The sequence below is a fragment of the Populus alba genome, chromosome 6 (assembly GCF_005239225.2).
Source record: "Populus alba chromosome 6, ASM523922v2, whole genome shotgun sequence".
Taxonomy (NCBI): domain Eukaryota; kingdom Viridiplantae; phylum Streptophyta; class Magnoliopsida; order Malpighiales; family Salicaceae; genus Populus; species Populus alba.
In genome coordinates, this window is record NC_133289.1 from 11,398,870 (window position 1) to 11,421,403 (window position 22,534).

Here is a 22,534-nt window from a genome sequence, read left to right on the forward strand (position 1 = left end):
ATATAATATGTTGGAGTTAAGAAAGAAGACGAAATGATTTTGCTAACAAGACCTCAAAGATCATTTTTTTTTAAACAAACTTTGGAGATGAAAATGAATTTATTAAAAAAAGACTGCTTTAATCCACAGCAATTTCACAGTTGTTTTTAATATTTTGTTATCGAAATATCAAAGATCTCTATCGTGGTCCCAGAGGAACAGTGTAGAGAGAGAGAGAGAGGGACGGGAGGATTTAGCTGGATCATGTTTTGGGGCAAAACCAAGTCAAGGATTGGTAATATTAAAAACATGTGAACTGGGTGGTGGTCTAATGATAAGAGTTTGAAACTAAAAGATTTGTTTTTTTTTGTAGTTCGGGTTCGAGTCTTAAGTCCTGAAGTTGCTATATATGATGGCTATTGAAGACTTATATGGATCGTTAACTTCAGAGTCCTGTAGGATTAGTCGAGGTTGCGCGCAAGCTGGCCGAACAACTATGTTAAACTAAAAAAAAACCTGTGAAGTGTCCGTGATTTTGACACTGCCCGCCGGCCTGGTCCTGTTCTTAGAAAAAAGTGTTTTCGTTGGGTGTCACGTATTTTAGGACGTGCCTGTCTTACACTTTGAATCCACCCATTTGGCACACAAAAAGGTTTTTCTTTTTCATAAAAAATAACTTTGAATTATGTTAGAAGACGACGACGACGACCCCACCCCTCCTCTTTTCTCTTTCCATGACATGACTTTCTAGATACAAACAAAGAGAGAGAGGTTTTCATTCTATTCTCGAAACAAACCACACGAAGACGGAAAAAAATAATATAATTTTGACTAAAAAAAAGGTTAATATATTTTTAAAAAATATCAAGATAATAATATATTAAATTAATTTTTTAAATTCATAATTTAGGTTTTACGCTAAATAAGATAAATCAAGATAAATTATAAAATTTAATTTTTTAATAAATCTAGGCAGAATTTTGGAATAAATTAAGATTTTGAATAAAATGAAATTTATTTTATTTTGATTTTTGATTTTTTTTATTTGACTAGAGCGAAATGTGCCAGCCAGAGTTGAAGCCGTCAGCAGCCTGCTTATTACTGAAATGAAATAAAAGTAAGTAAATACATCCTCCTTTTTTACTTCCATACCCCTGCATCACACGCTTGCACAAACCTCTCATCTAAACCGTCCATTTTTATTGACTGATTGACCTGACAAAGGAATATTCGATACTCGTGGGACCCGTGATCAGTAGACCGTGATATCCCCTTGAAAACGCTACCGTTTCGTAAGAACATGGCCCAAACAATACCGTTTCCTCCAATCACCAAATATGAAAAAGAGAAGAGCACGGACAGAGGGCGCGCTTGTTGGGCTTCTTCAACTTCTCTCTCCATATCATCAACGTCCATGGCCACTGTGTATCAATCAGTAAAGTCGCTTGAATTATCTTTAGCTAGTGCTTAAACTGTGTAGATAGAGAGTGATAGGTTTGAGAGAGAGAGAGCAATGGAATGGATACCATGTTCTGGTATATCAAAACGGGCTACAAAGAACAAGAAAAACAACAACAACAACAACAACAACAACAATAGGGTGATCGTGAACCAGAAACCACTTGATCAGACCAAAACCTCTCCAGGTTTGTCTTTTAAATCTTATACTTCAGGTTTTTCTTATGATTTTCTGAATATAATAGGATTTGGTTATTTATTTTTTATTGATTATGAATGTTTTTTGCCTTTTCTTATCTGGGTGTCTTCTTAATTGATCAGAGATTTTGTCTCCTTTTCTGAGCAAAGGTAAAGAACGTTCGGTGATTGACTATTCACTCGTTTGTTCGATAATGTTACTTTGTTTTTCATTCTAAAGATTTTACTTTGGTTTTATAGTTGCAAGTATTTCTAGCCAACAAACTAAAACTGAATGATAACTTTCAGACAGCTCGTAATAGCTTAACTTGTTTTAGCAATCACTAATTCATTATCCTTCTTTGTGTTTTCCCATACCTACGAAGTACTATGGTTTCATGGATCCTCGCGTTTTTTTATTCTAAATGGACTTGATTTTATTTTAGATCACAAATTACGAGTTCCATTGTGAGGATGAGTGGGTGCTAAGATTGTTTGCTGTTGCCTTGTGAACAGGGACAGTATTGTTTATAAATTTTTGTTTTCTTTGGATCATTACAAGAATTCATTTGCTTGTTGGTGTTTGCTTCTCTTAATACGTGTTTGCTTTTGAGCTGTTGATGGTTGTGGTTTGGTTTCCTCTATTGGTGGAAACCCTACTTTGACACTTTCCAAATCATTTATTGTCTTCATCCTTTTCTCCCCCGTTTGTGTTTGCAGAGAGATTGAGGAATGATTACCCTTTGCGTGTTAAGGGGGATTCTAAAAATGGAGGGTCTGATAGCACTACAGCACAGACTTTTACATTCCGTGAATTGGCATTTGCAACTAAAAACTTTAGAGCGGAATGTCTTTTAGGTGAGGGAGGTTTTGGAAGAGTGTATAAAGGATATCTGGAAAGCACTAATCAGGTTGGTCAACTTCTTACTTTATGTAGAGAACGAGTCAGATTTCCAAGCAGCGTGTAAGTCTTGCATATTCTAATTCGTGCTGCTAATCTCATGGTTCTCATTATTTCTTCTGAATGCTATTTTTTGGATCACACATGCACAATTCTTATAGAAGCTTAGCGTGTGAGATTTGATCATTAACTTGTTAAAAAAAATGGGGCTTCTATCATGAATATGATGTGTATGGTGAAAGGTGAATCTCTCTTTTATCTTTGGTGCAGGTTGTGGCCATCAAGCAACTTAATCGTAATGGTTTGCAAGGGAACAGGGAGTTCCTAGTTGAAGTGTTGATGTTAAGTCTACTTCACCACCCTAACCTTGTTAATCTGATTGGTTATTGCGCTGATGGAGATCAAAGGCTTTTGGTTTATGAATACATGCCTCTAGGATCTTTAGAGGACCACCTACATGGTATATACATTATGTTCTTTTTTATTAGCATCTACTTTTTAATCTGGCTGTTGGGCTGAATCGAATCTTTTGCAGAAGTTTCACCTGGTAAGAACTGGCTTGATTGGAACACAAGAATGAAAATAGCTGCTGGGGCAGCGAAAGGATTGGAGCACTTGCATGATAAAGCTAGCCCCCCAGTTATATACCGAGATTTAAAATGTTCCAACATTTTGCTTGGTGAAGGTTATCATCCCAAGCTATCAGATTTTGGCTTGGCTAAACTGGGTCCTGTTGGGGATAACACCCATGTATCTACTAGAGTTATGGGCACCTATGGATACTGTGCACCAGAATATGCAATGACTGGGCAACTAACTCTGAAATCAGATGTTTATAGCTTTGGGGTTGTTCTACTGGAAATCATTACAGGGCGGAAGGCAATTGACAATTCAAAAGCTACAGGGGAGCAGAATCTGGTTGCATGGGTACGGGATCCTTAACTTTATCATTTTATTGTTGTTGAAAAATAAGTTTTGAGACCCTGCTTGGTCCTGTTGAGATCTATGATCCCTTATTTTTTCCTGCCATTATCATTTCATCAGTCTGCACAACCAGTCACTGGTTCTGGGAGGTTGGTATAAGGTTTTATAGACAATATTATTCTTTTAAGAGGGTGTTCTATCACTGATTGTGCTGTCAAAAATATGCTGTCAAATGAACTTTGACTTTAGCGTGTCATCGCATGTATAATCTTACACTCTTTTTTCTATGATTTCAATCCGATGTTGATTTGTTTTTCATTGAATTTGTGGTGGATGGCTGGTGAATACAGTGCTTTAAATGTTTTGATACTATTGATGACCCTGATAGAGGCTGAAGGCAATATTAAAATTGCAGTTATCTTGTGCCAGTAATTACCTAGAGGCACTTTGAAAGAAAAATAAACCCGACTCTACCTGCAGTAAACAAATGTTCACTGAAACTACCAACAATTTTAACCACGAAATCCAAAAATTTGATCACATCCTTGGTAATCCATTTACTCCCCCCCTGATAATCTTGTGCACTTATCATTGATGAGAATTGTGTAAAGGTGGTGATTTGCAGCTTGATTATGCATATTTGATCTCTTCTATTACAGGCAAGACCTTTGTTCAAAGACAGAAAAAAATTCTCAGACATAGCTGATCCAATGCTTCAAGGTCAGTATCCTCCAAGGGGCTTGTACCAAGCTCTTGCTGTTGCAGCGATGTGTGTTCAAGAGCAGCCTAATATGCGCCCCGTCATAGCTGATGTTGTCACAGCTTTGACTTACCTTGCTTGTCAAAAACATGATCCTGATGCAGAGACAGGCCAGAGATCCCGCTACCCCCCTGCCTCGCCTCCTCCTAGAGCAAAGAGGGGCGGTAAAATTCTATGGTAGTGGATCTGAGAGAAATCAAACAAGGAAATTAACATTGCTTTATCCTTGTGTGCAAGTAACTGAGATTTAGAGTTCCAAGCAGACTCCTTGCCCGACTTACTGCCAAGAAAAGTCTTGATGGATGCCTAATGGATTGTATTATGAGTTAGTAGTTTCCTTTCGAATCCATGTGGATCACAACCTCACAAAGCTCCAGAGTTCCATTGTCAGCTCATTTCTCATTTTTTCCTTGCTATCAAATTTTGTATCATTCTAGATCAGCATGTTTCCCCACTCCAGTTATTATCAGGAGATACTGGAACCTGGGTTGTTGTGATCCTATAAATACATCTGGCTGTATAGCTCCGCCATGTATTCGACCCGTGCCGAAGACAACAGTTTGAAGCACGATGATATTGCAATAATGGATTGATGTTCTCATGGAAAGTTTTTTTTTTTTTTTAAACACTTGCTTTAATGTCATGGTAAACAGATGATTCTCAAAACATGTCATGCTCATCAATCTTCTTGTAGTTGTAAAAAAATGGAACAATCTGAGATGGCCAAGGGCAACATGGAACCCAGCAACTATTAGCGTTTGTTTCACCTGAAACGTGGTGACATGGTAGCATCACAAACAATAAAACATGTTAATGATCTTAATACATCCGTACAGCATCCTTGCGCCAAAATCTCGGCATTTTTTTTTTCCAGCCCCAAGACCGACCATCACATGTGGCATCTGTCGCGACTGTGGATCTTTTGTCTCGATAAGGTTTAAAAACATGTCAGAGAGCAAAACGGATCCACCAGGACCAGCCAACTCTTGCACATATAAATTCATCATGTAAGGGCAAAGAATTGTCTAATTATTTTGATTTGGCATCGATGCAGATACAAGGCTCCTTTACTCCGACCTATCTGTCCATGCATAATTACAGGCACAAATCAGTGAGTTCTTGAGCAACAGGTGCCATGTTGCCGAGAATGAATGGTGTAAAAGTCGTCCCCTAATTCCATCCTACCCCTCTTCTTGGTTGTTTCTACCTTTCTACAAAGTGCTCGAGTTTTTCCCCTCATTGCTAGATTAACTGGTGCCAGTATCATCATTAGTCGGTTTGTCTTTGTCCTGCCATACAAATTTTATAAATGTTAAGCTGTCAGATTGAAAACAATCACAATGCATTGTAGCTCAAACTCGATGAAGATTGTGTTTCTTTCTTTCTTTCAAAAATCACTCTTGAAAATTGTTTTTTTTTTTAATGATTTTAGATTGTTTTGATAGGCTAATATCAAAAATAAATTTTAAAAAATAAAAAATAAATTATTTTGATACATTTTCAAACAATTTTAAAATACAATCGTTGCACCAATCCCAAACACTAACTAAGTGCTTTATCCATTGGAAAATCTTAGACTGAAAAAGATTAAAAAAAAAAAACCCAGGGGGACAATGAGATTGGCTAGTTACACTCCGCAGTTAATGGTCCAAAATTGCGGAGGATTCTCGTCTTTTGCATATTTCAACATAGAAATTCTAGTAGTGAATGCTTACAAGTAGATTTAACCTCCCTCTCTCTCTCTCCACATGATTAGAGGTTGTTTTTTGAGCATTTACAGTTATGAGAAATCAGGTGTGTACTGTTTATGTGCAAAAACTTACCTTGTTCCGGTCACGCCAGCCGAGGCCAAATAGGCCTATCCTTCTTCTGGGACTTCCCACAGAGGAGCTCACTGACCTATAAATGAGTTAGAAATAAAAAAATTGCAGCTCATGATAAGAACACAAACGAAGGAGCACACGTAATACGCCCCCCCCCCCCCACCCCTGTGTGCCCAAATTGAGCTAGTGGAGGAAGGATTTACTTGCAAGTGAAGAAATCTAGGAGCTAAAAGTACGACTTGATGAATCAATGGATTTCATGGCAATAGGAACGTGCTTATAAAATGCGCTGGAAAATCACAGCATGCAAAACATGACTAGATGCATTACCGCTGCGGTCCACACATGAAAATATTAAGCTTGCCAGAAAACCCGACCCCTGATTCATAGGACCTTTCGAGAATTTTTAGGATGTTTCATTTTTATGCTGTGATTGACAGTTGGCTACATTTGTTAAAAGGACTATCATGAAAACTTATTAGATCTTATCCATGAGGAAGTAAATATTCATAAGAAACACAGATTTCTCGTCTACCTTGGTGAAGATAGTGCCTTAGCTTTGCCAGACTGGTACTGTACGGTAGCCTCTAACATTGATTCAGCCATGACCACTCTCTGTTCCATCTGAGCAAGTGAAGCCACAGCCTTCTCATATTTTTCCTGCGCACATAACTTATTGTGAATCAATATAGCTGTGTAGTTCAAAGACAGAAAGTGACGTATTATGCTGAGTTCTTGGATCTACAACGATGTTGGCAAGGAGAGAAAAATGGAACAATCTCCTGGATAAAAGTTCCAGCCTACCTCATCATATAGTTCTTTTTTTTTCCCCACAGCAATGGGTGACAGTTTAAAAAAACTGGATGAAGGACCAGATAAATATTATGCTAAGTTCTCTGGAGAATGAAATTAATTTCAAGCTTTGATCTATGCTCAAGACTTCCTGATATGAATTTAATCCTTAATTACCAAAATTGTGTTCGGCACAGTAGTTCTATCTTTTTAATCAAACTGAGTTATATCACACAAAGAACATTATCATAGAATAAAACCATGACCCTGACTAAGATCAAGATCCAGGGTGAACAAAAACTGCTTGATGGAAAAAAATGCCTCCCAGGGTCATTAGCTTCTCGATAAGATCTATTTCATTTTGATAGGATAGGAGAAGGCATGCCCCTGTATTCTAGAAATTTAACTTCGAAAATAAAATAGGTACTTTCTCAAAACCCAACAAACAATTCAGTACTCTTTATTTCCATAAATGTAAATCTATGGTCTATTGTAATCTTGTATAACAAGAACCTGAAACACATTTACTGCATATCTTTGTGCAGCTGCATCTTGCTCAGCCCCTATTCGAGCTTCTTCAGTTATCTTCTGTTCTTGCTCTACCCGAATCAGGACCTACAGATAATGCGAATAATATGCATATTATACATAATAATATACATATTATAAATGAGTTCCTAATATTATATAGAATAGGAATCCTTTTTCCATAAACACATGATAGAGTATGTATTTTTACTCACTAAAAAAATTAGAAATCATGGAAAAATATTAGGAAATATTAACCTTAAGCATTGCGGCTTCTTGTTCTTTCTTATTGGCAAGGGCTTGCCTTAGATCAGCTACCTCTTGCTCCAACTGCTCAACCTGCAGAACAAATTTTAGTTTCGCAGCAAGTAGAGTGGCTTGAGGCTAAAAAATGGATAGACTTTGTGACTAGCTCCTGGATTGTGGACATTTATAACGAACTTTTATATCAGGATTCTCATTTATCAGCTTTGCATCAATCAACCAGTCAAGTAAACATGGTGGGAGACTAGAATGGGGTGATAGTAATTATAATTTGAATATACAACAAATTTAAGTCTTATGCATTGGAGCTGCATGAATACAAAAAGTCAATCGACTACAGAGAGGAAAAAATATGACACCAAATTGAGGGTACCAAACCACACCAAGTTGAGAAAATCTATGTAAATGGTTCAATAAAAATTCCAAAAACAACACAAAACACTTACGAGCAGAGGGAGGAAAGTGCTTTGCATGTATACCAGAACATGTATCTATTTTGTCATGTATTCAGAAGCAATAATGGTTGTTTGAATCAACTTTGAATATACCTTTGCACTCAATTGTCGTCGATTATCTTGTTGGACCATCTCCATTAGTGCTGTCTCAAGCTCCTCGGCTCTGGAAAAGAAAAAAAACTCAAGCAGAATATTAGAGGAAGTAAACCATGAATTTTTGACAGAAGATAGGCTCCTACATTGTGCATCTCATTTTTGTAGTGCTTTCTTCATCAAATATGATCCAGAGAAAAAGTAAAAATGCATGCCAAAAGATTGCAGAAATTAGAAGGCACTAACCTGAGTATGGCAGATCTTTTCTCCTCCATCAATCTGCACAACTCAACCTTTAGCCAAACCACCTGCACAAAAGCTGTTAATTGCTGAAATTTAAATGAGAGGGAAGTGAATTGCATGAATTTCCCACACAATCACAAGTAACATTATTAAGCCTCAAATAACTTTTGCAAATATAATTGGAAATTTTAACCAGGAAAATGTTAAATTAGGGAAAGCACAAAAATTGTCAGCTATCACAGGAATAGAAATTCATCAAAATAAAGCAGCACCAAAGGATGGTATTTGTGAATCTTCAAACATGGATCTAGCATCAGGTGGATGACTTTCATAACTCAGGAAAGCAGCACTACAGTGCAAAGAAGGAAGGAAGAGAAAAATTACCTGTTCTTGAAGATCTGGTAAAGAATCTACTTCTGGGTCAACACTTAAGCCACTGAGCAAATCATCCAGATTAGAGGAGTGAGATTCCAATAAGGACTTGTCTCCCTCGCTTACTTTTTTTTCTTCTACTAGAGATCCAGGATCATGCTTAAAACTGTACAACTTAGATGCAAGCCCTTTTGAACCCTTCCAAACTCTTCCCCCTTTTGATCTTTCCTCAACTACTACAAGCACAGCTGGTCTATGCTTTTCTCTCAACTGTAGTAATCTAGCTTCGGTTACTGCCAAATAACCTATGCAAGCAGTCAAAACAAGCTGGCTGCTATCAAATGTTGACCCTGCAAGTGATTGCAATAAAGTGATCGCGTCCCCAGCATCTTTAGTTGTAACTAATGCTGGACCTACAAGAAATTACATGGCTTGGAATCAAGTCATCTTAAATACTCAAAAAAATCACTGATTCACAATTTAAATAAAACATGTCCTCATAGTGTGTCTGTGTGCATTCAACTACCATATAACTCCATTAAAGCAAGAGCTGTTTGAAACAGCATTACACGATTTCCTTCAAAAAGAAGAACATCCCAAACTCGGAGAACTGAAAAAAAAGGAATAGCAAAGATTCAAGTCAATCTGAAACAAGAGAATAAAGAAAAACTAGAGCATGAAACAAAACTCAGTTTAAAATATGCAATGCCATATGAAACCACCCAAGCTCACCACTTTCCCAGGGAAGCATATTGATGAAAATGGAGAGGAACCAGGGTCCAGAGATCCATGCCACCTGCACTCCCAAGTAATCCAGATGATTAACTGCACCAGAAGCATAAAGGAATAAAAGAACCATACATGCTGCTTAATGTAAGAACAGAACCACAATACTTATCAACATAACAGCTTCTGTAGATGGACAAACCCAATTTAGGAAATTTTTCACGTATCAACTCCTCAAAAACAAGTTGGTCCACCTAATGAAACAAAGAATTTTTTTAATCAACATTCAACTACTGAAAAGAACCCCCATTTGAAAAGTGGATCTATCAGAATCGAATGAACATCAAAATATATGCCAAGGCAAAAACAACAACTGTCACTAAGAAAATCTTGATGAATATCACCTGAGATTCTATCATTTCTTCTGTATAGTAGCCATCAAAATAGTCATCAAGAATGCCCACCAAAGTCCTGAGAAGTTCCACCAAAACAAACCAGTTCATAAAACTAACTTGGCTACAGTTAGCTTGTTGTCAATTTGCTTCATGGATGCATGTGCAGATTAATGGAGGAAACATATAAAGTAAAAACAAATGCAAAAACTTTTCAAGTCCATTCCTAATGAAAAAGGGGGGAAATGAAATTTGGGTCCCAAATATAAAGCCAACAATTTCAATTCCATTCCATACTCACAATGCCCCATTCAGATGTTTTATTAAATAATTATCCCTGGTTACTTTAGAGAGCATGTACCTTGTTTAAAGCAATAGATGAAAGAAATGAGCTACTCAAACCTACCAAAAGGCATTTTCTTCAGGCATCAGAAGGAGCAATAAGCCAGCAAAGAAATTCATTGCCTGCAAATGTTTTCATACTAATTAAGGTAAGTAATAAAAGAGATCACACCAGTCTGCATTATATTAAAAGAAGCCTATCACATGAGTTGCATTTAACGGAACAAACTGCAGAAATACAAAGGTAACAGACAACCAAAGTAGCAGATTTTTATGTCATAGTTCTTGCAGGAATGTTTTAATAATATATCAGTTAACAATCCAAATCAAGAAATCAGTTTCCCCCCTTGTTTCTTTGGCTTAAGAAGTGCCCTCAAAAATAGAAACAGCCAAGGTCACCATTAGACAATAATCAATACATAAAGATAGTTCAAGGATTAGGGATATGGTAAAAGGATGGCCAGTTGAAGCAAGTCGAGCCTGTTATGACTGGTGTACAGCCTATTACCTAACCTGATCACTTAAAAAACTCAGGTTTGCCAATAAAGTTAGTTTGGAGCAAATCAGACCCTGATATGTTCAAAAACCTTCAAATTCATCTCTTTTCAGGAAAACAATGACTTCTTCCTTTCATACAACAAGGATAAGCTTTGCATAAAAATCTTTTTTTTTTCAATTATGAGGTCTTGAGCGTCAATTACTTTAAATTATGACACTAGTGTTTAATTACCAGAAACCAAGAAAGTAAAACATAATGAACAGTGAACTGGTTATAAGAAAATGAAACTGCAGAGGAAATGGCGAATGAAAAGAACGAGATTGAGGGCTGGAGAGAGAGAAAGGAGAAACAAAAAGAAATTTAGAAGGGCAATCTAACAAATATCACTAGCATAGCTGTCTCAAAAGTTGGTTAGTGTGATGGAGCTTAGGCTTTGACTTCATTCTGTAGTTATTAGTCAAAAGAAAAATGTCTACACAATTTTGGGCCCAAAAAGAAAAGATTGAGCTAAAAAAAATCAAGGAATTATTTGGATCGTTAGAATTAACAAAGAAGGCTTGGTCAGATCCTAATTACCTGACAATACCCCACTGAAGGGTTATGTCGAGCATATGCAACAAGTACACGCCTCAAGGAATCCCTACCACGCTCATCCAAGGCAGGATGACCTGGGAAAGTTCGTGGTATGTCCTGTAAAGTAAACACAAAAATCATTCTAGGGAGAAAACTTGATTGCAACCCAAAGAAAAAGAATTGGAACCTACAAATTTAAAAGACTGAACCATAAAATCCAAGGTACATGCATCTAATGACCTTCTCAATCTGCTTTTTCCATTTTCTGGGTGCAGCATTTGAGTTATTGTGTTCCTTGCTTTCATCTGTATTAGTTTCTTCAGCAAGAAGCCCCTCATAATATCTCTCCACTCGACGTGTCTTCACACCGACAAAGGCTTGCCACACCTATAATGTCAGAATCATACATGGAAGATGTACTTTTGCACATATAAGGAGTTAAAAAGTCCATTGATAAACTCAACAGTGTCAGATTTACCTCTCCCCTGAGATCCTTTGGAACTCCCCCACGGACGAGGAACTCGAGCTCTTTCCAAGGAAAGAATGATTCAGGGGACTCCTTACTATCCATGTTGGTTTCTTCTGTGGATTTGTCAACATTGTCATCAGAAGTCTCTTTAATGCATAATTCCTTGTCAATTTCCGCCACAGAGGCTCCTCCTGAAGATCCTGTCTTTTTTATAGATGGAAGATGGTCTCCGTTTATGGTATTATGCCTGTATTTCATATCCTTTATGTTCTTAACTCGTGAACTCATCATATTCTCAATAACATGAAGAGATGGTCTCGTCCAAGACCACGATTGAACCTTGTTGGCCTTTGTTTCTTTTAAAAGCTGCCCCTCCTTGTCAGATTCTTTTGAAAGCAGTGTCTCCCTTTCTTGTATTTGTGAAGCTTGCACCTCCTTCTGAGGTTCCTCTGAAAGTTGTACCTCCTTCTCTGGTTCCTCTGAAAGATCGTCCTCCTTCTCAGGTTGCTCCGAATGTTTCACCTCCTTCTCAGGTTGCTCTGAATGTTGCTGGTTCCTCTGAAAGTTCATGATCGTTGCACCTCCTTCTCAGGTTGCTCTGATCGTTGCACCTCCTTCTCTGGTTCCTCTGAAAGTTGCACCTCCTTCTCAGGTTGCTCTGAAAGTTTGACCTCTTTCCCAGGATAACTTTTGGTTGAACCATCAGAATCTGAATTCTTGTCACTTGAATCATCCTCCTCCCGGCCCCTTTCAAAAACAGTCTCTTCTCTCAACTCATCAGCCTCAGCCTGCAATTTCTCTCTACATTCCTCCTCGGAAGAGCTAGAATGATTAGATTTTGCTTGCTGTTCAATGAAGTTGTTCCATTTATATGACCTTTCCTCTTCCTCCTCCTGATACCATAAAAGTACTACTGTATTGGAGTGAAAACACCTTTTAACTCTTTAATTTTACAATTGCTTTCACTGTCCTATACTCAACACTTCACAATACTCGGTGACACAAATTCAGCGAAATAAGAACTGAAGAAACATTTGAACAAGAAACAAGAGGATAACATATATATATTATATCCTCAATTTAGTGATGAGAAACTAATGTTTCTTTACACCAGAAGTTAGAAAGAAATTGCAACTGTCTAATACCATTTGCTTTCCAATCATATCATTTTATCAATTCTCGATACAAGGTCAATGATTCTAAAAATGATCCACGCCAATCACTTACGCTAAACATCTTGATTTGAGAAAATTTCTTAATATGTGTCTGCCATACCTTATAGATATTTGCGTAATCTCTATATCTTTGTATGTGTTGAGGTCTTAAAGCAAATCCATAGCCGTCCCTGTTGACATCATCAGCAACAATTTCTTCATTCTCAAATACCCCCAAATCAGTCATCGAAAATCCCCATTTCGGAGAAAATGAAAGCACTCAATGCAAACAAATTCATTCATTAAAAAAGAAAAGGGACAACATATTGCCAAAAACAAGATCTTTAAACACGAATGTAAGAAACCTTGAATGTAATGGAATTGAACTTGCCTGGATTCAACCTCCAACGCACGCCTACTCAACAAGGACAACAACATCCTTCACACGTATAATTCCAATCCTACTTCCCATAGCTCTCTCTTTTCATTTAAACGTGCCAATATCACAATTTTACACCTCTCATGATAATCTATACATATCACCCTCACAATTTCTTGAAAAACCAACTAGGCATTTCATTCACTATCATTAAAGCATCCGAAATTTTTTTTTTTTTTTATAAAGGGCTCAATCTAGACTGTTATAGGCATGCAACACCGTCAGCTATGAGATTCACGAGAGAGCAAAAAAAATAAAACCAGAACATTTCAAAGAATTTTGAGAGAGATGAGCATCAAATGACACGTGGAAATAAGAGAAGTGTTCGTTGTTGTAATACCTTCTGTGTTGGATGATGTGGAGGAGGTTGAAGCTCTTCTCCATCATCTTCGGGTTTGTTATGATTTGTCGAGATCTAAGGATGTTTCCTTGATTTACTTAGAATCTTGCCTCGTCCTCTCCTGCTGCTATACATGACTTGTTATATCGTGAGCTGCTTGTTTTGAAGCCGCTGTTGGCTCTGTTCCGGCCTGGCCTGGCCGTTACAGAATCGATTGTCACGTGCTGTGTTTGCGTAGGCGGGTAAAAGGACGTGGCCTTTAATCAATAATAAAGATAAACACCATCAACTCAGCTGGGTTGACTTTGACCCCCCTCTGTTTGCACATTCCACGACGTGTCGTTTAGGGCTGTGGGGAGCCCATCACTATCGTCTTCATTTCTGATTCACCTTCCATAAGTGTCCAGGCTCTATTTATGTCTCTCATTTACAGACCTGCTGGGAGGACAGCAACCTTTTCTCTTAATATCGTTGACAGAATACAAAGCTCAATGCTCAAACGACTAGAATTTTGTTGGTGAAATGGATGTTTACTTGGCAAACATTGTGGATATTTCTTTTCAATATTTTGGAGCCAAAATCATGAATCTTGAGTGGAGGAGGCTTATAGCATAGGAGTTTGATTGGTTCAATGTTTTTTTTATCCTTGTAGATTTTAGTCTTTTTTTTTTACAAGTATTTTTATTAATAGTTTTTCAATAAATTTATTTTTAAAATTAAATTGAATGATATTTAAATTTTTTAATTAAATTCAGGTTTATATTTTAATAAATTATAATTTTTTTTAAATTAGACTAGATTTAAGAGGTTCATCTAAACTTGCTTGATTTTTTTTTTAAATTGATATTTTTTCTATTTTTTTATAATTAAATTAATATTAAGTTGTTTGATAATCCGAATAGGTTCAGGTATAGTTTTTTTCATTGTTTTTTATTATTATTTTATTTATTGTTGTTGCTACTCCTTATAGTATTATTTAAATTTGCAATTTAATAACTTGGGACTTGATTTTTTTAATCTATCACTTTTTTTATATTAACAAAAAAATTATTAATGACACTTGAGAGACTAATCTGGTAATAAACAAAAGTGGCATGGGACGTCAATTATATTTCCTTTGTTAGAGATAGGAAAGCATATCATTGCCAATACCCCCACCCATTGCATTGCGTTTTTTTTTTTACTGAATTGTTTTGGAAATGATTAAACTGTATTTTTAAAAAAAAATTATATTATTTTTTAATATTTTAAAATCGTATTAATGTGATAGTATAAAAAATAAAATAAAAATATTATTTTTAATATATTTTCAAATAAAAATACTTTAAAAATTAACTTTTTATGACACTACTAAATACCCCACTTGTAAGTTGTTGCATGCCATTGACAATCTAATTTTTATTTGGTCCAAGAGCACGGCCACAGATTCACCTAGCTAGATATATTTTGCCACCCACCCTTCTAATTTTTCATCCCGTTATGTTTTCCTTTTCTTTTTTCTTTTTGTACTTTAATTTTTTCCAAAACATAAAATTATTATTTATTATTGATTGACATTATTACATGGATATGGCCCAGCAGGGCGGAAGGAGGGGGGCAAGCAGGGGACCCGGGCCCCCCTAAAATATTCTGCCCCTATAATATATATAGAGAGGTAATTAAGTGTGGATGAGAATTTTTTATTCCTATACAAAAATAAGTTTTTCTTATTGTAATAATAAGTGCAATTTTTCAATTTGAATTTTTTAAAATTAATTTACGTACCCTAATATAAATTTGTAAATATAAATTTCATTACTTTTGCACAATAAATTTTGCAGCCGGTCAAAAAACAAAAATATAAATATGAATTAATAAGTAAAAATTTTCAACGAAAAAAATTGAAATAGAGCCATGCAATTAATTTATTTTTCAATTAAACAAAATAAGGTAACTTAAATTTAAAATCTATTTTTATTTTATTTTGAGATGTTTGTTTAATAATTTGATGAGGTTTTTTTTATATATTAAGGTACCATTTTTGCTTTTATTTTTTTCTTAGATCTGCTAATTTTACCAATTCCTTTTGAATTCTTGTTATAGTGTTTTTTTTTAATTTAATTAGATATATTTCATTGGTTTGTTTTGATTATACTTTGATTTTTTTTAAAATGTTTTGTTTTTAGCAGAATCACCAAAATTATAAATTTTTTCTCACGATATATGTGTTTGATTTTAGGTTGAAGCCATGACAAAATAAAAAGAATTGTTTTTTTTTTTTCAAAAAAAAATATTGATAACTCGCGCTTAGTGAACAACTCCAATGTGCATGTTAAAGTTATGATTGAGCAACTCCAATGCGGCCTCAGTTTTTTACAAAGAACCCCGTTGATCAGTGAGAATAGTTCTTTATTATTTTTTGCTTTATTTCAAAGTTTATCAAATATAAATAATGCTTCGTTTTAGCTAATGTTTCTTATAATACTTTATATGTTTATATTGAATAGATTAAAGACGCAACATTAAAGTGATGAATATATTATGAAGATGAAATTAACTTCATTGCTTTGACTCAAATTTGATATTTCTTCAAACTTTTACCTCATACAAAGATCATTATATGTTTATAGTAAAGTTATTTGAATAAAACTAAATTATACAAGGTTTTTTCCAGCTCATGTCAATCAAGTAAAATAAATATTATATTTTATTAATATTAATTAATGGCCCCCGCCTAACAAATAATTCTAGCTCCCCCTTGGATAGCAACGGTTGCTAAGTAGTTCTTGTTTGGAAGCGTAGTTGGTTGTTTTTTTAAGTTTTTTTTTTATTAAAAATAATTAAAATATATATTTTTTAATTTTTTTTAAATCAACGCATCAAAATAATCTAAAAATTAATAAAAATATATTAATTTAAATCAAGAAAAAAAACATTCAAATTTTTTCAAAACTATTTTTTAAAATGTAAAAACAAAAGTTTTATCCATTTTAACAATGCTTTTTTTTTTTTTAATTAGAATTTTTTTTTGTATCATATTAGAAATGGAATTAGCAGTTAGGCATCACAAAAATAACATTTACTATTACTAATTGTTATTAGGCAGTAGAGTATAACAGATTTGAGTCACACTAACTGTAATTTATTTTTTAATTCTTTAATCATCATAGTTTTGAAATTCGGTCCAACTCGAAGCTAGAACAGCTAGATTAAAGAAAAAAATAAAAAAAAAATAAAAAATCGTGTAACCGGGCAAATCTCAGAAAAACTGCGATTGTACTTGTTAATTTTTTTTTTTCACTAAAATAATGTTTTTTTTTGTTTTTTTTTTTAAAAAATTAATCTAGGCTAACTTTAATGACCCGATCAAAACCTGAAATCCAAATCTTAAAACCAGACCAGATCTAAAAACAACGACTATCATGTAATGGGGAAGAGAGTGTGGCTAAATAATAAAGTGGCGTTTAGTAGTTATTGGTGCCCTATGATATAAATAAGTGAATAAAAATATTTTTGGTTTTAAGAGATGAAAATAAAAATAAAAATATAAAAAAATAAATTTTTGTTTTATAAAATAATTTTAAAATGAATTTTAATTTATATATTTTTAAAATAGTAGATATAATGTAACATATCTCTAGAGAATAATATTTATTATCTAACTAAAAAATAAATATCAATTTTTTTTCTACATATATAAGTTTGAATAAACTTTTTCATATTTTATTTTATGTTATCAATCTTAACGCTAACAAATATATAAACACAATTATTTTTATTTTATATCTCACTATCAAACAACAAAATTCTAATCTATTTTATTTTATTTTCTAGTCTGTCTCGGAAGGAAACAAATTGGTACATAATATCTTGAATGAATAAGTTTGGACCAGTAAATAGATAAAATATACCATAAAGATGCAAAATCTTTATACAGGACAGGATAAGGGTAAGAAACGGAGATCATTGTCAGTGCCTGTACGACATCTGCCACTGGCATTGCATTTATTTGGTCCAACTGTTATATTATCAGGCACCATCAGTATAAACGTGCTTGGCATTGTATCTGCGGGGCAAAAGGTCTTCATAATAAATATAATATATATATATATATATATATATATATAATATATATATATATATATATATATAGAGAGAGAGGAGAGAGAGAGAGAAGAGAGGCAACATAAATTGCTATAAACAGAACAATCTTAAAGTATAGCGAGCAACTAGTACCGGCTATGGCCCATTGAAACTCACAAAGCAACAGAAACTTAACAAAATCCATTGAGCCCCAGGCCCCCCATATACTCTATCTAATGTGAACCAAATTAAGCATAAAAATCTGTCTGCTGGAAAAGTCCAGAGAGCTTCAACCATTATTTATCTAGAGCTATCTAGTCTAGTAGACCGTCACATGGAGACCGACCATGAGATGCGCAACCAAAAGTACACAGCATCCTCCTCTCGGAGTGTAGATAAAAGACAACCAATCTTATTCACTATGAAACACCAAGGCCTTATTCATCAACAGTGGCATTTTAAAAATCTAAGCCTGCAGAGCATGATAAAGAGGAGATTTGTTTACTTAACAATCAACTACCATCGAATTTGGAGGGAAAAAAATATTAGATGCTATAAGCATATCAAGATGACTTTGGTGGCTTTAACCAAAGCGCTTCTTGTAAATTCAACCGCTCTTTCGATCAGTTTTTTGTCTGCTTGTAAAGCCTGCAATCTTGTTCACTCCTGCATATGGAATACTGGTTCCAGGACAGGGTGTACTAGAAAATTTAGGCTCCAATGTCAGTTGCTCGACAGAACATGATTGCCTCCATCATAACACTTCGAGAAGTAGACACTATAGAGGATGCCAAAATCAATATAACTATACATGAATCCCAAGTCATGCAAAGATTGAAGATCCAGCAAACTACTAGAAGCAGAGGGTATCTTGAGACCAAAAGAAGAAAGAAGAAGAAAACGGAGGGTTAAGGCAAGGTACAGAACCAGGTACTCCCGGGAGGAACAAAGTCCAAGAACATTAGACATGGATCGAATTAAAAAAAGAAGAAGAAGCAAACACTTGAAGCAAAAGATTCCCAGAGTGGAGTTAAACATATAATATCAAATGGATGGATAAAATAAACTATCTCGGCAAAGAATAACTAAATTTAATGAGTTGGATGGCTGGTAGAAATATATTCAAACATTACCTCAATCCAAGATGCCAGTTTTTTGTCTGCCGGCAGTAATATCGTACTTAAAAACTTACTGGCAAGATGAATATTGAAATCTTTCAACAAATGGGATAATAGGCTATGGTGCCACCTGACAACACATGATTTTTTAAACAAATAAATGACAAATGAACACGCCCGAATAAATGTGGTTAAGGCATGATCAACCATCCCACATCATTTCTGAATTAAAACAAATAAGTTGCAACTGTGATTGTGCTATACATGAACGTTCAATCAAAATAGAATAGGTTTAGGCTCTAGTATTATTAAAATAAAACATACCAAACTGAATTCTTTACCAAGGAAGAATGGCCCATCATCAAATTTATGCAGAGCATTTTCTAAGTGATGCAAAAGCAGGACTGATGCGTTACTAATTAAAGTTAATCCGTTTGGCATACAACCATAGGCTAGAAAGGAGAGGAAATATCTGGATTTTACCAGCTTCCTTCGCCAGGTCCCCTTGAATGCAGTATCACTGTACCGTTGAATGTTATCAGTGTAGGAGAACAACTCTTCAGCAACTCTTTCTTAGCAGGATCCTGCAGAACTTTTCTTTGTCTCTTCACTCTGTCGCTAAGTAGCTTGTCTGCAGGAGAGTTTCATTAAGAGTGCAACAGAATTATCTGCATCTTACTTGGGTCTTCAAAGTTTGCTCTCAGAATATTAATCACAATCAGATTCTACGCGCTAATCTTTATTTGTCCTTAATACAATTCAAGACTTTTCCCGTAATCTTTGCCATGTTCTACACCATCTATGCGCAAGTATGATATAACAGTGGCATAGATAAACAAACTGACCATTATGCACTTGATGTAACTAGGTATCATATTAGTAACTAACACCAGTTATCCATAAATCTCACGTATCCAAAAATGGACAACAAAGTTGCAGGAGTTCCTATCTTCTCCGGTAGGAAATTTTTTTTCATATGCAAGATCACGAAAGAGATTACAATAGGCTAAGTCTCGAATCTAGATATCAGGCCCCCCCTATGCTCTCTCAAGCTTAGAAAAAAAACCGCCCGGTTAATCTCTCCGCAGCCCCCTTTTGGGTTTGTCCCACCAAAACCATTTTAAGTTCCTGACCTAGTGAGTGATAGTATCGGATTAGTATCGTATACGCCCATTTTACAGCAACTTACGAGAAAGCCATATGGTACATGACCCGCCACCAGACTCGCGACAATGACTAAAACAAAGCTATTACAACTCATAACACATGATCACTCTACTATGGTGGTTTTGAAAAAAAAGATGCATGCTAGATTGATACAAAATAAAAAGAAGAGTAAACAATTGTGTATTAATTCTTGTCAATCAATAGGGTACTGAGTGACAGGTGACTGATAAAAAAGAGAGGCACTAATGGAGCAGTAGAATAATTATTAGAATGACTGACCTATATTGGGGTACTAACTCCTCTTGATACTGATAGCAAAGCAGGCTCCTATTGATAGGATAGAGAGGAACTAGCTTAATCTCATTGTTGTTAATCCTGAATCCATCGAAAAATTAAAGTTACAAAAAAATTAAAAAAAAATAAGCATCCTTGATATAACTGAAGATGATGATGATGATGATGATGAAATGCAAAAGAAACCTTGAAGTTCCTGGTGATCCACTCGCCTGGGCAAATGGACAGTAGCATGGATGTATAAACAATCTTAAACACGGCACAACAGCTAATTTAAAGAAAACAAGATCTTAAGATGTACTATCAAATCAAAACAACTCGAAAGGGAAAGAAAGAAATAGAGAAAACAAACTTGGTAGTTCCATCAAAGGTGGAGTTGCTCTGCAAGTAGCATCAATGGTGGGCCAATTTTCTGGTACGCTCTATCAACTTCCCATTTGGAAAACAAAAGAGAAAATTAGAGAACGTCACTGAAACAGTCAAGCAGCAAGTTGAAGAATATAGAGAAGCAGGAGGAGATCTCTACGCAAAGCAGTCGCCAGGAATGGATAGTGCATGTTGTTTCAGGCTCGTTTTTTGGTTGTATAATATGCGTGATCTGGAGGGTAATGATTTGAGGCTTTGCGAGTTGCGCAGGCCTTTATATAGTCGAAAGGAGCAGCATTTGGGACTGAATTGACGTCCAAATTGCGACGATCATATGCTTGCAGTACAAAAAGTTTCGATTTTTAAATACTCAGGAATGTGTTCTATTTTGGGTAGAGTTTGTGGTTTTGATCGAAATAAAAATAAGTTTTATAAAGTCAGTAAGTGTGGGTAGTTAGTAGTTAGTTATAGTTTTGATAAAATTATAATTAAAATTATTGCTATAGTAAAAAATATAACTTATAAATATTGGTATTTTTATGAAATTAGTTTAAAAAACGTGTAATAATTACGTACCAAAAATTACTCAATTAAAACTCATTTTATTAACACGCCGCTGAAAGCATAACATATATTTTAATTTATGTATCAAATCTTATTAATTTTATTTCACCGAATATAAAAGTTAGTGGGAATAATAGTAGTGCTGAAAACCTGCTAGAAAAAATATTTATTTTGTAATTTAAATTTTTTTTAATATATAATAAAAAATTAAAAAATTATTTTAACTATACTATACTTTAAAAAAACAAACAGCAGCTACATTAAAGTGACCTTTGCAAATGACGTAATTACATTTTAACTCTTACAGAATCTTTGTTGGGTGCAGTTTTCGGAGCCCAGGTAGGACGAAGTTTACCTGAATTAATTTTTTCTTCTCAACACATTATTTAGGTTTTGAGATTATTTAAAAAGTAATTCCGTTTTATTTAACGAAGTAAACTAATCCACGGATATAGTCAATGCTGAATATTTTCAATAGGATCGAAGTAATTGTAGATTATTTTTTCTTTTAAAGGTAAGTATCTTTTATAAATAAGAGGAAAAAATAAACCAAACAGATTGGAAAGAATGATTCGCTCATTTCACTAGACAACACTCAAGAAAATTAATTAAATCTCCTTAATTACACTTAGCACAATTTAATATAGTTGGAAGATGAAGATTTAATTTCATATTGGATGATAATAAAAGAACTAATTTAGCAATAAAATAATAGCAAAATAAAATGAAAAAGGCACGTTAACAAATTACCATAAAAATACAATTAACTATCATACTATAAAAGCTTAAAAACTTACTATTCAACTATAAGCTAAATACCTTTTCTTTTAGTACTCGAAATATTTTTGGAATTTTTTTAATTTTTATTTTTTTTTTCAATTTCATCTTCAAGTCATTAATGGGTTAATTGGTATGAAGTGTTATAATTATTGAATTTTTTTTATAGAATTCTCCCTAACTTATGACCAGGGTTCAAGCTTTCAGGCTTAGCCCATGTGCTCGAGTAATTTATCTATTTTTAATTTTTTTTTAATTTTTCATTCCACTTGGGTTGATTAAAAGTCCAACTTTATTATTTTTCTTTTTTCTTTCATTAAAATAGAACAATGCATGAGGAAATCTAGAGTTTGGTAATTTTTCGGATAAATAAAAGTCCACATTGAAGCAACTAATCCATGCATATTGTTTGTACATATTTAGTCCACAATTGCATATTATCATAATAAACTATTATGGTATTACCCTAGATTAAGGAGAATA

General features: G+C 34.6%; 2 protein-coding genes across 3 annotated transcripts; one reads left to right on the forward strand and one right to left on the reverse strand.

Moving 5' to 3' along the window:
* The first annotated feature begins 1,293 nt into the window (after positions 1 to 1,293).
* LOC118048532 (probable serine/threonine-protein kinase PBL7) lies at positions 1,294 to 4,800 on the forward strand. 2 transcript variants are annotated; one of them, XM_035058269.2, is made up of 5 exons: positions 1,294 to 1,625; positions 2,335 to 2,525; positions 2,786 to 2,975; positions 3,051 to 3,442; positions 4,099 to 4,800. In XM_035058269.2, exons 1-5 carry the CDS (start codon positions 1,493 to 1,495, stop codon positions 4,378 to 4,380), a joined length of 1,188 nt encoding a protein of 395 aa, XP_034914160.1. In that variant the 5' UTR covers positions 1,294 to 1,492; the 3' UTR covers positions 4,381 to 4,800. The 2 variants fall into 2 exon arrangements, with proteins under 2 accessions (XP_034914160.1, XP_034914161.1); XM_035058270.2 differs by lacking the exon at positions 1,294 to 1,625 and having other exon boundaries at positions 2,386 to 2,578.
* A 119-nt stretch (positions 4,801 to 4,919) lies between these two features.
* LOC118048531 (uncharacterized) lies at positions 4,920 to 14,334 on the reverse strand. The gene is given in 19 exon segments (XM_035058268.2): positions 4,920 to 5,488; positions 6,023 to 6,098; positions 6,558 to 6,682; positions 7,328 to 7,429; positions 7,601 to 7,681; positions 8,155 to 8,224; positions 8,401 to 8,462; positions 8,782 to 9,182; positions 9,296 to 9,379; positions 9,502 to 9,594; positions 9,698 to 9,749; positions 9,900 to 9,966; positions 10,294 to 10,352; positions 11,305 to 11,418; positions 11,542 to 11,688; positions 11,780 to 12,345; positions 12,348 to 12,663; positions 13,046 to 13,115; positions 13,704 to 14,334. Coding segments are annotated over 19 exon segments (2,574 nt in total). The 5' UTR covers positions 13,751 to 14,334; the 3' UTR covers positions 4,920 to 5,446.
* Positions 14,335 to 22,534: the final 8,200 nt, after the last annotated feature.